The sequence below is a fragment of the Lupinus angustifolius genome, chromosome LG09 (assembly GCF_001865875.1).
Source record: "Lupinus angustifolius cultivar Tanjil chromosome LG09, LupAngTanjil_v1.0, whole genome shotgun sequence".
NCBI classification, from domain to species: domain Eukaryota; kingdom Viridiplantae; phylum Streptophyta; class Magnoliopsida; order Fabales; family Fabaceae; genus Lupinus; species Lupinus angustifolius.
Window position 1 is genome coordinate 4,595,044 of NC_032017.1, and position 15,164 is coordinate 4,610,207.

At 33.2% G+C, this 15,164-nt stretch overlaps 1 protein-coding gene across 1 annotated transcript; it reads left to right on the plus strand.

The window, feature by feature from the left end:
- On the plus strand, positions 4,334–9,553 carry LOC109357270 (probable protein arginine N-methyltransferase 3). Its single transcript, XM_019601099.1, has 7 exons — positions 4,334–4,699; positions 5,901–6,452; positions 6,583–6,680; positions 7,461–7,539; positions 7,634–7,894; positions 8,011–8,178; positions 8,823–9,553. The coding sequence occupies exons 1-7, from the start codon at positions 4,400–4,402 to the stop codon at positions 9,285–9,287; spliced, it is 1,923 nt and encodes a 640-aa protein (XP_019456644.1). The 5' UTR covers positions 4,334–4,399; the 3' UTR covers positions 9,288–9,553.

Here is a 15,164-nt window from a genome sequence, read left to right on the forward strand (position 1 = left end):
TAGGTTCGAGTCTTGTGGATGGAAAAATACATGCTAAGAGAGTTAGCCCCACATACATATGGATATTACTAGCTCGGACAAAATTGTCTCAAGTGCGAGGATACCTGTGGGAAACCAAGAAACTATTACATCATTAAAAAACTTATTTCCTTTTTATTATACAACCATGAAATTCAATTCTTTAAATTCATATCCCCAATAAAACACTTCGTCCGTGCAAATGCACGGGTATCCTACTAATTAGTTAAAACAACATAATGACTATATGCAGATGATTTAATGAAGAAACGTATCTATCAAAAAGTGCCTAATAGTCATACATGCAATCGTTAGGATGTCAAGAATGTTTACTTAAGGAGAATGTTATGCAAATGATCCAACGAAGAAATTTATGTATCAAAAAGTGTCCAGTAGTCATACATGTAAAAGATGGGATGTAAAGAATGTTTTGTTAAGGATAATGTCACAAAGAATAATGGTATAACAAATGAATGTAAATGTTATTATATAGGTGAATAGTAATGAGATAAAAAATATCTTTCAAGGGATCTCAGTGGTCATAGAAGCAAAATCTGGAAAGTAAAGTAAATTTTTAAGGATAATAAAATCATCCAAAGACTAGAGATTTATGGTTACACAAATTTCATAACAAACAAATGTGAAGATCATTATGAAGATCAGTAGTCATACATGGAGGAGTTGTAATGTAAATTATAATTTTTAAGGATAATATCGATAAAATTAACATTTCACTGAATGACCATAAACACATAAAGAGTAAAGTTCATAACAATCATGACTAAAATGACCATCAACATTCAGTAAACGTTGAGACATAAGAAGTAGGTTGAGTAACACGATATCAATAAGGTAATCGTTGACTAAATAATAATTAACATAGTTTTTACATATATGATTTTCATCATAAAAGTTTACAAAGATCTAATTTTTTCACACAAAAATACCTTCTTTCTTCATTTAGCAGAAAATACAGTGACCCAAAAAATAGAAAACCACTCAAGATGTCAATTTTTTTAAAAAAATAATGCTATGAACACCCATTTTTGTCCAACCCAGAAAAAACCCGAAACTTTAAAAAAAAATTAAATTCTAATAAAATAAACAAATAATTTTCTAAAAATATGTAACAAACAATAGATTCTAGAAACCTATGTCATTTTCTAAAAAACAATTAAAAGCAAAAAATAAATAATAAAAATAGAAAATAGGTTGCTACCTATACCTTTTTTCCTAAAAAAACATTTAATAAATTGAGTTTATTTTATTTATTTTTAGATATAATATTAAATTAATAAAACTAATTATAACTATTTTTATTAACTTTTTATAATTAATTTTGAATTTATTAAGATAATTAAATAAAGATTCCTAGTTTATTCTTTAGAAGCTTCTTTTTTCATAAAATAAATAAAAAGTAAAAAACGAAATAAGTGAGTCAAAAAAGCTTTTTAAAGTCCCTAAAAATATATGATTTGTTTTATCTTTAATTTTATGGTTAGCTTGGAGTTAGGATTAGGTTAATGTAATTTTTTTTTCTATAAATATGGTGTTTAGGTTTTATTGAAAGGGAAATCTAGGAAAACCAAAAAAAAAACTGAAAAAACAAAAAAGTTATGAGAAAAAGTGTGGAGAAATTCTAAAAAATAGTGAAGAGGGAGAAAGCCATAAGAATTTCAATCCTGTGAGGTCAAGCACAGCCTTAGAACCATGTTCTTTGATCTGGGACATTCATCGCACTCCATGTGGCACCTTCTTTCAACTTTGCATCAGTCCAACATGGACCCATAGGATCGTGACAACCACGCGTGTAAGTTGCTTCGCGTAGGCATGGACACATGGGATTAGGGCGCCCATCCCCAGCATATGATGTTGTGCATTTGGGTACAAATCAGACGTCGTGCACCTAGTTCTCGTTCTGATCAGTTTGCGACATCCAAGCGGATGTACACTACTCACGTAGACCCAGTCGTAGCAGATCTGTGCCTTCCCTAACTTACAGTCTAGTGTATCATAGTGCACTTTAGGCACAATGCACTCTCGGCCACTACGAAACAGAGATGTCTACATGGTACATCTATGGCTATAATGTACTTTAACCACTAGTGACGTGACACACAGACAACGATTATACACCCATTTGCACAGGATTAGTACCCACTCAGGTAAAAAAGTTATTCTTTACTCATTTTTCTAATGCAGTTTATTTTTTATTGGAATAATAATAATCATATTTAACCAATGAAAAAAAATTATTTTTTGGAAAATAAGCAGAAAAGGTATTCAATAAATTTTTGGGAAATAAATGATTTATTTATGAATATTCTAATAACAAAAAGTCAAAACTTTTTTTCACTAAAATAAAAAATTACTATAAAAAAAATATTTGATTCAAAAAATATTTTCATATGATGATCTTTATTATAAATGTTCATAAAAAAATTATAACTTTGGGGAATTAATCAAAGGATGGAGACAAGTCATGATAACACTCTTTGTCCTCATATCATCCTTGAACGGCCATGTTACGACATTTCTTTTCATTTGATTAATTCCTAAATTAATAATAAAAAACCAAAAAATATGATAATTATTTTCAAACCTATTTGAAATGACATACGATACAAAAATTAGTTTCAGTTGCTTCACTCTTCTTAAAGAGATAATTATTTTATCAACAAACCATTTTAAAACTTAGAACTACGTAGTCTTGATTCTCTAAAGTATTTAGGGATACATAGGAGTTAAATCTCATTTGTCATACACAAAAATAAAAAATGTTTTAAACAATTTAATTTTAATAAATCAAGGGTATTTAATTCATGCAATTTGCTAGGGTATCATTTTATTATGAGTAGACGAAGTGATAATACCTCCTCAATTCGTAATTGACTCATGAACCTATAACTCTAATTTGAAAGACCATTTTATCCTAATTTGGGCTTTATTTGAGTTTTCCATGTTTTAACTGCAAAAGACGTAGTGGCGACTCCCAAAGACGTCGTGCAACCGAAAATTAGAATGCGACAAATTCAAAGGAAATGTATGAAAGATAGTGACCATATGAACATTTCCATGGTCACAACAAATGGTAACCTTTGTTTTTAAAGAAGATGGTAAAACTGTGTTGAGATGTCATTTTTATGAAGAAAAAACCCCAAAGAAATGTCAAAAAATCACTAATGAAATGAAATAATAATGCAAAGGAAATGTATGAAAGATAGTGACCATATGAAGATTTTCATGGTGAGAACAAATGGTAACCATCATTTATAAAGAAGAGCGTAAAAGTGTGTTCAATATGTCATTTTTATGAGGGGGGGAAACCCAAATGAAATGTCGGAAACCTAATGATGAAATAAAATATTCCATCATCACTCAGTTGAGCAGAATGGGAGCCATGGTTTCACAACATTCATAACTATAACAAACATGACATAGTTGTGGAGGAAAGCTAGTAACCAAATGAAGGGTTCCATGGTGAGAACAAAATGTTCACCATGGATTCACAATAGGAGTACCTTCAATGAAGACGAGTATCAAATATTTGAGAGCAAAGGAAAATAAGAAGACTGTGAAAGAAGAATTGTGAATAGAAAGATGGAAATGGCAGCTGAATAAATAGTGAATAGAAAAACAAAAAAAATATTGCAAAGAGAGAAAAAGACTATCCACATTATACATGCAACTGAAGGACAAACTTCATCCTTTCATTTCATCTTCTGGCCGTGTAAAATTACTTCTATAACCCGACCACAAAGGTGTTCTAGTTTTAACAAAATAGGTGTTGTAGTTTTAATAAAATAGGTGTTTTCGTAAAATCATTAACATGGTGAGAAGCAACTATGATTTGTAATAAATGAAGTGAACTGATACATTATTTTATTGTTTTCATTATGACAAAATGACTAAAATGTCCTACACTCAATAAAACTAAAACATTGAGCTATGTGCTTTTAAGTAAAATAACATATAACATTTTTAATTTTTTCTTTAGAAAAAACAAATTATTATGGGATGACAAATTTATCCCTAGAAATGCCAAGTATTAAGTAAAGGTGAAACCTATTTTAGGTATTTAATTAGTCCTTCAATTAATATATAGATATAGATTTCATTTATACATATGAAAATTAAAGGATTAATGAATAGAGAGATGAATTGTAGAGGAGTAAGAACAAAACTTTGAAACGAGTAAGATTTATAAACATTAGAAACATTCAAAGACTTTTAATTATTAATAAAATAATAGACTAGAAAGTAATAAAAACAATGAGGAGTTTACGGTAATTTCATTATAAACGTTTATCTAGGGTTTTGGAAAGGGTTTAAGCTCAAAACACCTAGCAACCAGCATTTTGATCACGCCACTCATCCACTCATGTCTTCCGACGTTAAGCAACAGGAAAAAGAGCCTAACATCTTAGAACAACAAGAAAACAAAGAAGAAGAAGATGAAGATGACTATGAAGAAGAAGAAGGGTGGGACGACTGGGAAGGAGACGAAGGAGAGCCGCAATCAGAACTTCTCTGTCTCTTCTGTGATTCCAAGTTCGGTTCTTGCGACTTGTTGTTCGTACATTGCGATTCGGTTCATCACTTCGATTTTCATGGTCTTAGGAAATCTCCCGGCCTCGATTTCTATGCCTCCTTTAAGCTAATTAACTACATTCGATCTCAGGTTAGAGTATTGGACACGTTTTTCGTTTTTAATCTCGTGCAACAATATATCAACAAGGTGTTGGGCTGGTGCCGTAAGGCCCCGCTGGATCCCGAAATAGACTAAAAAGGTCAAGGACTAAATTCTAAGAACAACGCATGTTGGGAAAGAAGTCACATACCCAGAATGGATTAATTATTTTTGGTTATACAAAAAATCTCATGCAATTATATTTCTCTTTAATCTCTAGTTTGTCCTTGTTTTTGGGTTTGATTTCATGTTTGTTGGCATAGAAGTTGGGGGAAAGTAATATGGAAAAGAAAAAAAAACTGAATCCTTTTTTGATAGGTGTGTTTGTGCAAAGAAATTGGGTTATATGGTCTTTCAATTTTGAAAGGTGAGATTTTGGGGAGGAAATGCAATCATCGAAAATGGAAATGGAATTGACCTATGTATTTTTTGTGTTGGATATTCAAGTGTTGGTGTGGTTCCTATTCAATGTTTTTTATTTGGTGAAAATACCACAAATACGATTGTTTTTTTGGTAAAGGGTGTAAAAACGAATGAAGCTTATATAATGACTAAACCAAAAAATTTCAAATTTACCAGAACCAAAAACATATTTTTGAAGTTCCACATTGGTAGTTGTTAGCGGATGAGAAAAATAAATAAATAATGAGTTAGGTGAAGATTGTATAATTGAGAATATGGGTAAAACTCATTGACTTAAAATTTGGGGTCATGATGTGGTGATAGATGCACTTATGTAGTCCTCCACTTAGCAGTTAGTATGTTAGATCTTTGGATTTTGGGCTCTCCCTATGGCCAAACACTGGGAATGCATTGTTGACAGAAGTATAGTTTAGCATGACATTTGTTTTTTGTTCTACTCTGTTGTTTTATGGACTGACCACATAAACTTCTCTCTCTTTGCATGTTGCTTTGGTTGTTGAGAAGGTCAAAAATTGGTAGTGGAAAATTGTGAAGACGATTTTATGTAACCGGCCACATGTTGATATTATAATTTTGTTGATTGCCTTTTTTAATTTCTAGATTTGATTCCTTTTCTTTTGGAAAATCATCCTTTGATTTTAATAATTTTGAATATTTTGGTTGGATGGATAAAATGCAAGTCTTAAGCTATATACTATCAATAAACTGGAACTGTTTGTAAGTTTACTTGTGCATCTTGCTAACTGTTGGTTTCTTCTGCTAATACCAGGTGGCAGAGAGAAGATGTTGGAGCTGTGGATTAACATGTATGTCAAACCAAGACTTGCAGAATCATTTGCATGATGTAATCAACTTCAACGATATTAAGACTCTGTGGGATGATGCTAGGTATCTAAAACCTTTCGTACAAGATGATCCGCTGTTGTACAGTTTTGATGAACATGAAGAAGGTGAAGATGAGCAAATTACTGCAATCCATGACGATCTTATGAGGGATTTGAAGAACTCTGTTGACGCTTTCAGTGACAATCAAAATGCTGTGAAAGAAGTGGTAGCTAATAATGATCTATATGATGCTCCAATAAAAGAAGGGCCTGCTTCTATTTCTGATGATCATTTGAGTTTTGCTAGTTCGTCAGACAAGGAACATATTGACAGTAAGGACTCAAGAGGATTTGTTTCATCAATTGATAAGGATTCAGAAAGGCACTTAATGGCTCATTCTCAAAATCACATTGCAAAGCATATTAAGAAGGCTAATGAAAGTTATTTTGGGTCTTACAGTTCATTTGGCATCCACCGAGAGATGCTAAGTGATAAGGTACAATATGCGCTTCTCATTTGATGGCTGCAGGTTTAAGTAAATTGTAGTGTAACTTCAATAAATCGAAATACTGAAGTTGTTTCACTATGCTACAGCATTTTTATAAAACTCAGCTATCTTTATGTAGGTGAGAATGGATGCTTACGGCCAAGCAATTTTGAAGAACCCCTCACTCCTAAATGGTGCTGTGGTTATGGATGTTGGTTGTGGAACTGGCATCCTCAGGTAAGAAGCATCCTTGACACCTGCAAATATGTAATATACCAAATAGTATATACTCTAGCAACATTTTGATACCTTTTATGGATTTTTATATTCATGGAATGACTCAATCTGATAATAATTAATGGTGGAAGGTTTTTTTTGGGTTATATGAAGGATGGTGATTTTACTATAACTTTTAGAAAAAAAAGAAGATCCCTTGATATTTACCGATATCGTATATAAATGTTGGAAGTGCTGGGTTACTGTCCTATCAACCATAATTTGTGAAATGATGACTTTTACGAAGTGAGGGCAGAACAAATCTGATATTTTTAGATGCTTTTATGTCACAGAAAATGCTCATTTATTTGTTCTATTTTTTAAATATAAAACTATTAATTGAAAGGGAATTTATCTCTCTGCTCTTTTGTATGTGTAGCAATCTTATGCATTTTTTATAGCAACAATTTCATTAGGTTCATGTGTCCTTTTATGAATTGGTGAGCTAGGGTTGCAGTGGATCAGAATACATAACTGACTACCAAAATAATATTCGAAGTTACAAAGATAACTGAATTAATCCTGTTCCATATAGAATTCAAATTGATAGACTACTGGGCGTGTGCTTCCGTTCATTTTTGGCAGTAGGAATTATGATGCCTACAAGCAGTTATTAGGTGCATATTAAAAAATTTGTTGGACTCTACTTAGAAATTATTTTTCATGGGTTATATAATCTACCATATTTGATAACTTGCTCATTTGTAATGGTGACTTATTTTTTGTATTCTTTCTCTTTAGCCTATTTGCAGCACAAGCAGGAGCTTCTAGGGTGATTGCTGTTGAGGCCAGTTCCAAGATGGCGGCAGTGGCATCTCAGGTTTGGGTTTCCTAATTGGTAGCTTCTAACATTACCTTCTTAACTACATGTCTAGTTCCATGCTCAGTTTTTTACCTCCAATTATTTAATTCAGGTCGCAAAAGATAATGTTCTCTGGCTGAGTAAAAGCCAAAGTGGACATAATGGCCTCCAAAAGGGAGTGATAGAAGTAGTTCACAGTATGGTTGAAGAGATTGATAAAAATGTTGAACTTCAACCTCACAGTGTTGATGTATTGTTAAGTGAATGGATGGGATATTGCCTGCTGTATGAATCCATGCTTGGTTCAGTGCTTTATGCACGAGACCGGTGGTTGAAGCCTGGAGGTGCCATTCTTCCTGATACAGCAACTATTGTGAGCCCCCTTCCTTCCGCCCTTCATTTCTTTAATTTTCAAATTTTTATATCTAGGGGGTTGTCTGTATTGTTAGTTTATAAATCATCTATTATTTATTCCAGTTTCTCTCCTAGTTTGTTGCAGGCTTTGGAAAAGGCGGCACAAGCCTTCCATTTTGGCAAAATGTGTGTGATTTTGACATGTCTTGCATTGGGAAGGAGCTTGTGAAAGAGGCTGCCCAAATTCCTATAGTCGATGTTGTGGACTATCAAGATTTAGTTACCGGTTCTGAAGTTCTTAAGGTTGGTTCTTTTTGTACATGTGGATGTTTTGTGAGTCATTGCATTAGTGAATTCTTCATTCCCTTTCAGCTTAATTTGCAATCACAGTGATCATCTTGTCAGTTTATTATCTTTCACTATAGCTTCTAACTAGTTATCATACAATCAGAAACTTGATAAAGTGGTAATTATGTGAATTGCTTTTAATTGTATTGAAATCAAACATTTTCATTGTTCAATACACCTATTAAGCTAATCTTGTATTTGCTTATGGTGATTCTTTTTTTGGTAAATGGTGCAAATTATTTTATGTAACAGGAGTTGATTCCTAGGTCTTTCAGAAAGCAATATGCTACTCAATTTTTCCTCTCTATGCCTTCCCCAAAAGAAAATGCCAAATTTATTTTATGTATGTAATATCAAGTTTTCAAGAATTTCTAGATATGTTGCTCATGTTGACGTCTATCATTTTAACTAGTACAAATGTGCAATGCATACATAGATTACATCTTAACTTCATCAATTTATTCCTGCATAGATATCAAACGAAGTGATGCACTTTGGGGGATGTGGGGTAATTTAGCAGGATATTTTTCTATGGTAAATTCGCATCTCACTTTATAGTTGTATACTGTGTTAAAGTACATTTACCTTTTTCCCATCAGACCTTTGACTTGGCAACCATGAAGCCTAATGAAGTGGATTTCACTGCAACTGCTACTCTAGAACCAAAATCGAGTGCTTCAGAACACCGAAAAATACATTTGGATTCTAAATCATGCTACTGCTGGTGTTATGGAGTTGTCCTGTGGTTTGATACTGGATTTACAAACAGATTCTGCCAACAAACACCAGCTGTGTTATCCACATCGCCATACACACCTAGAACACATTGGTCACAAACAATATTAACCTTCCGGGAACCGATTGCCATGGGATTTGTAAAAGAAAATGAAGTTGACAGGACAAAAATAGGTACTGACATCTGTCCTGCCATGAAGGTTGATTTGCGTGTCAGCATTGTCCGATCTACAGAGCATCGCTGCATTGACATTTCGTTGGAAGCTGTAGGTGTCGATTCTGGTGGTCGGAAATGCAGTTTTCCTGCACAACTTTTTTCCTTACAGTAGAATGCATGACATGCCACAGTGAGAAAGATCTTCGGGTGACAGTTTTTCTTGTTGGTTGACGGTTAAAAAACAGTTTTTGAATGTTTTCCTGTAATCTGATATTTTTTCTACATGTTGATTGACAATAGCCATTTCTACTTTTTCTTCGAACGCAACACTTGGTGCACTCTCCTGCTACATTAAGTGCATTTTGGAATAAGAATTTAAAATATTTGACGGGGGGGGCAAGTATTATAATGGTACAGGTCCTTTCATCATTTTCCTCAGTTATTTTTAGTTGTGAACAATGATCTAAAAACCGTATCGTAACGGCCGGTGAATCGGTGATCGGACCCCTAACCGGTATAGTATAGATGTTGAACCGGCCAAGTATCAAAACCAGTCAAAAACCGATCAAAACTGGTGAACCGGCCTGTATTTGACTAAACTGACCGGTTTATACATATATATTTTTTTTGAAAAAAAACTTAAAAAACCATTACAAGGTGACTCATCTTTCCAATTCTTCTTCAATACTTTTGTGTAATCTTGGAGTATGTCTGAAGATAGGATTTGGTGGAAAAATATAATATCGATATGAGACAACTTTGACTCCTTGGTGTTAAATGTTAAAACTCTAAATTTATTTGTTTTGTAGTGTGAGTTGTGAACGCACATTTATTTATATTTTGCGGTTGTTAAGTAATACTTTTGGATTGATATATGTTTTGTAATTTAGATTTTGAATTTGTTAAAGACTTAAAGTTGTTTGTTTATGTGAATTTTGAGTAGATTATGAATATGAATTATAAATTTGAGTATCTACCTATTTGGAATTTTTTGTTATAGGTTTATATATATATAAATATAAGTAGGTATGTCCGGTTTAACGGACATGCGGTTTAATTATTGAACCACCGATTGAACCACTATATCAGTACCTTGACTGGTTTGATAACATGTACGGTTTTAACCAGTGTTGTTAGAATCGGACCGGACGGTCCGACCGGTTTGACTGCTGACCGGACGTGAAAACGGCTCTGGTTTGTCGTCTTAACTGAATGAGAGTTGGACCGCTTTGAACCGGGAAAAATCTGGTCCGACCATGTTAAACCCGGTTAAACCGGATTAACCCGGGAAGTAATCCAGACGGCTCACTTAAAAATAAAAAAAAGGGACAATGTTCTAATATTTTGTTTTACTACGGTCCAAAAAAAGGGACAATGTACGAAATCACCCGGTCAGACCGGACGGTTTAACCATTTATACCGGTTAAACCTAATACGGGACCTCTGCCGGTTTGACGTCCGGCTCGAGTTTCACAACACTGATTTTAACAACACTGGTTGTGACAAACATTTTCTATATTTTTGTTTTATATTACTTTCCTTTAATTACCCGTATTAAACGTCTTTGACAATAGAATCTTGTGTGATTGTTAGTGTTTTTATGACTTGTGTGAAATTTGTTGGAATACAAAAAATAAGTATCAATATGGAAAATGATATATCATTTTACTAAATTCTCCTACTAATCCTCATAATTACATAAAAGTAACATATGTTATAATGTGATGCTTTATTTACTAATGATTGGTTTACAAATAACAAATTTTTTTTTTAGAAATGAGGATTTAGTAAGTAATATATCATTGTTATAATATTATATATGATTAAATAAAAAGCTGAACTGTATGACTTATAGGTTTTTTCTATCCCTTTTTTGAAGTGATTGCACAGGCTGTCGTGATGTTTAATTATTTATGTACTTTTAGATACACATCATTAACTTGAACAGTCAACCTAACGTCATCCTTTTAAGAGTAAAGATGATAAAAGTGGCATTGTGACACTTCGTTGACATTATTATTGATGAATAATAAGAATTGAACATTATTCATTTTAGAACATATTTTTTGTTTCCACCTCCAAATAGGGGATAGTGAGAAAAGATATTTTACAACTTGAACTATTGATTTAAGTAATTTATTAGAATTATAGATAAACTTAGACACTGATCATCTAACATCTACCCAATTAGAATACTTTTATGGGATCGACCTTCACAAAAAAGGTAGAAGCACCATAGCCTAAAAGGAAGTTTTTAGCACATAATGACCATTTCATTAAGGATGAAGCTATTATGTAACATCCATGCCTTTAGCTCCTTGCTTATATAGCTATAGATATGAGCATATGTATATATCCATTATTTTCTTAAATTATAGGTGAGCTATATACATTCCTACAAGTAGAACAAGGTTACATGAGTAAAAAGTTAGCTTACTTAACTAAATAAGTATTAATAAGAAAAAATTAGCCAATGAAAGTAAAATATGAACTTTCATTAGAAAATTCATAGTTTATTTTTAATGTAAAATTAAGTTTAGAAATAAGATTAAAATGAATAAAATAAACCAGTACGAATTAGATAGTAATTTGTCGAAGTTATAGAATTTACCCCTTATCATGTAAGTCCATAGTTATAGAAATTTGTCAGAAGTGGTTTGAGTGGTCACATGGCATAGATGACCTCATAATATTTCTCGAGAATTGAAATATCCCAGATTAGAAAGTTATTATATTAGTTGCATACTTTAGATAAATAATTCATACAATTTTCTAGAAAAATAGTCAAGCTAGCATGTAGGCCATAATGCTTCTGAGTATGTTTAGTCAACTCTATTGATCCTTCGAGGGTATAGGTTTATACTTGTACTCAAATAGATAATGTCTAATATGTTATAACGTATCTTAGCATACAAGAAACACATCTATTTTTAAAATATGGTTTCAAGTATCCAAATGAAGTAGTTTAAGTATTAAGCCACCACCCATTAGCAATATTAAGGGTAATCACTTTTGAGATTTCGGTTTACGCCTAGAACATTAATCAGACCCGATCCAAAACCTCTTATAACATTTATCTACTTAAGGCCCAATATAGTTGTGTCATGGTTATCACGACTTGATTTTCAGTTGAATACTGACTACACGACTTAGGAAGATGTGAACTCGATTTCGACCTATCCTAGAAGATTTGCACTCGTCACTATGTTTTTGCAGTTAAAACCAGTGTTGTGAAACCCGAGCCGGACGTCAAATCGGCAGAGGTCCCGTATTAGGTTTAACCGGTTTAAACGGTTAAACCGTCCGGTCTGACCGGGTGATTTCGTACATAATTAATAATTTTTATTTGTAAATATATAGTTATATATAAATGTAAAACTTTATATAATTAATAATTATGTATCATTATATTGAAATAATATATCTTTATCTTTTTTTGGACCGTAGTAAAACAAAATATTAGAACATTGTCCCATTTTTTTAATTTTTATGTGAGCCGTCCGGTTTACTTCCCGGGTTAATCCGGTTTAACCGGGTTTAACATGGTCGGACCGGATTTTTTCCGGTTCAAAGCGGTCCAACTCTCATTCGGTTAAGACGGCAAACCAGAGCCGTTTTCAAGTCCGGTCAGCGGTCAGACCGGTCGGACCGTCCAGTTCCAACAACACTGGTTAAAACATAAAAAACTCTCTTTTAAGCCCAATTTGAAAAGTATGATCTTTGAACATGAGTTTTGAGCTCTGAGTCTATTACAGATGGAGAAAGTATTAACACCTGATTCGATGGTATTATATAGTAACATCATTAACAACTTGGACTTTTATATCCTTAAAAGTTTATTTAAGAAAACATAATATTTTGTATTTATTTCTGTATCTGACAAGAGTTCATCTTACTTCTACGTATTAGTAGATGCAATAGGGAAATCAATGTAGTTCTGAGTTTAAAAATGATTAACTTGTCAATTATTTATCTACTTTAAGAAGAGTGAAGAAACATAAGCTAATGTCCGCACTACATCTCATCTAAAAGAGTTATTTTTAAAAATAATTAAAACTTATCGGCTTTAAGAAGAGTGAAGCAACAAAAACTAATATTTGCACCACATATCATCTTATAGAGATTTTTAAAATCAATTAAAACCTTATCTACTTCAAGAATGGTGAGCAATAAAAACTAATGTCCATACCACATTTCTAATAATGATATTTAAAAAATAATTAAAATTTTGAAATACTTTATTATTTATTAATTATAATTTATCCACTACTACTAATTTTTTATTTAATTCTTTTGTATAAATTATAAAGAATGAAGTAAATAAAATAAAATAAATAACATAAAAAGGTAAGAAGAAATGATAACTTTATGAGATAAAGGATCGGATGATATATATGATGTAAAGTCTACACTTAGGACAAAATAAAATCCTTCAAATGGCAATTGGGTTCGTTGTCTACCTCAACTTAGCAACATTATCTTCCAAGTTCCAACGGTGTATTTGTCACAAGGTTACTAGCACAGTCGTCACATTGGTTATCAGCTTCGCAAGATGAAGTTTTTCTCATCTTCTTCTCTTGTCTGTTCAGTCTTTGTAATGGAAGAATAGACCTACTTTATCCATAATCAATCTCAATTTGTTGACGTGTTAAATGTATTTTAGTTATTAGTAAAGGGTAGTCTTGTCTTTTTGTATTTTCCTAACTTCCTATGTATTAGCCCTTTGGCCTTATCTCTATAATCAATCCCATTTGCATTTCTCTCCCTTCTCTCTTCTTCTTCTTCTTCTTCTCCTCTCCCTTCTCTCTTCCTATGCAGCTGATCTAACATGGTATCAAGAGCAAGGTTTGCTAAGGCCACAGCTTTCGAAATTTTTCGCAGATCCTGTTCATGTTTCTGGGTTCCATCATCTTTTCTTCTTTGCAGTGGTAGATCAGCCTCCGCAGTTCACAGATCGGAGATCTCAGTTTCAGATTCGCAGTTCAGATTCGCAGTTTTCGCTGAGCGAATTTGTTAGGTTTTCTGTTTCTCTTTCCCTTTGCATTTCGATTTCCCTACTGTTGTGCTTGTTAGTTATGGCAACTGAAAGAGATGATTCTTTGCAATCCATTAGTGTGCAACTAAATGGATCTTCCAACTATGCATATTGGAGTTATGTGATGAGAAATTTTCTGATTGGTAAACGAATGTGGGGATATGTTTCTGGAACTTTTGTTAAACCTACAAATAGTGCTACTGAAAATTATGCAAATGAATTAGAAACTTGGGAAGTGAACATCTCGGAAATTATTACTTTGATTAATAATTCTGTTTCGCATTCTATTGGTTTTCAACTTGCAAAATATGATTCAACATCTCAAGTTTGGGAGCACCTTAAACGATTGTATGCGCAGTCCAATTTTTTAAAACAATATCAGTTAGAGATTGATATTCGAGCTCTCCAACAACATAGCATGAGCATCCAAGAGTTTTATTCTGCTATGACTAATCTTTGGGACCAATTGGCACTCACTGAATCTGCAGAATTGCAAGCATTCACACCGTACACTGATCGCCGGGAACAACAGCGTTTAGTACAGTTTTTGATGGCTCTTCGAAATGATTTTGAAGGCCTACGTGGTTCCATTTTGCATCGCACTCCTCTGCCATCTGTTGACTCTGTTGTTAATGAACTTTTAGCTGAAGAAGTTCGTTTGAAGTCCCACTCTGAAAAGGGAATTGTTGACAAAGGGATTCTGCCAAGCCCCTCTGTGTTTGCTGCTCCTGTTGTGAAAGGAAAATCTCAAGGCAGAGTCAATTATGATGAATGTAGCTTCTGTAAGGAAAAGGGTCATTGGAAGGCTCAATGTCCAAAATTATTGAAGAAGGAGCAACCTTATCAACCACCTCAGTGGCGTCCGCCTCAGTCGAAATACAGGAACTTTCAGCACACATCTCAATCTTCCAATGTTGCTGCTACTACTGCTGTTTCTCCACCTGCCACCCCTGGGATGGTTCACTCTGGGCCTAACATGTCTGACCTGGTAGAACAATTTCAGAAGTTTCTTGC

Excerpts from the sequence above, each read along its gene's own strand:
- LOC109357270 (XM_019601099.1), top strand. The coding sequence starts at position 4,400 with ATGTCTTCCGACGTTAAGCAACAGGAAAAAGAGCCTAACATCTTAGAA. Across the intron at positions 4,700-5,900 it reads TTAACTACATTCGATCTCAG|GTGGCAGAGAGAAGATGTTG; the intron begins GTTAGAGTATTG and ends TGCTAATACCAG. Across the intron at positions 8,179-8,822 it reads CCGGTTCTGAAGTTCTTAAG|ACCTTTGACTTGGCAACCAT; the intron begins GTTGGTTCTTTT and ends TTTTCCCATCAG.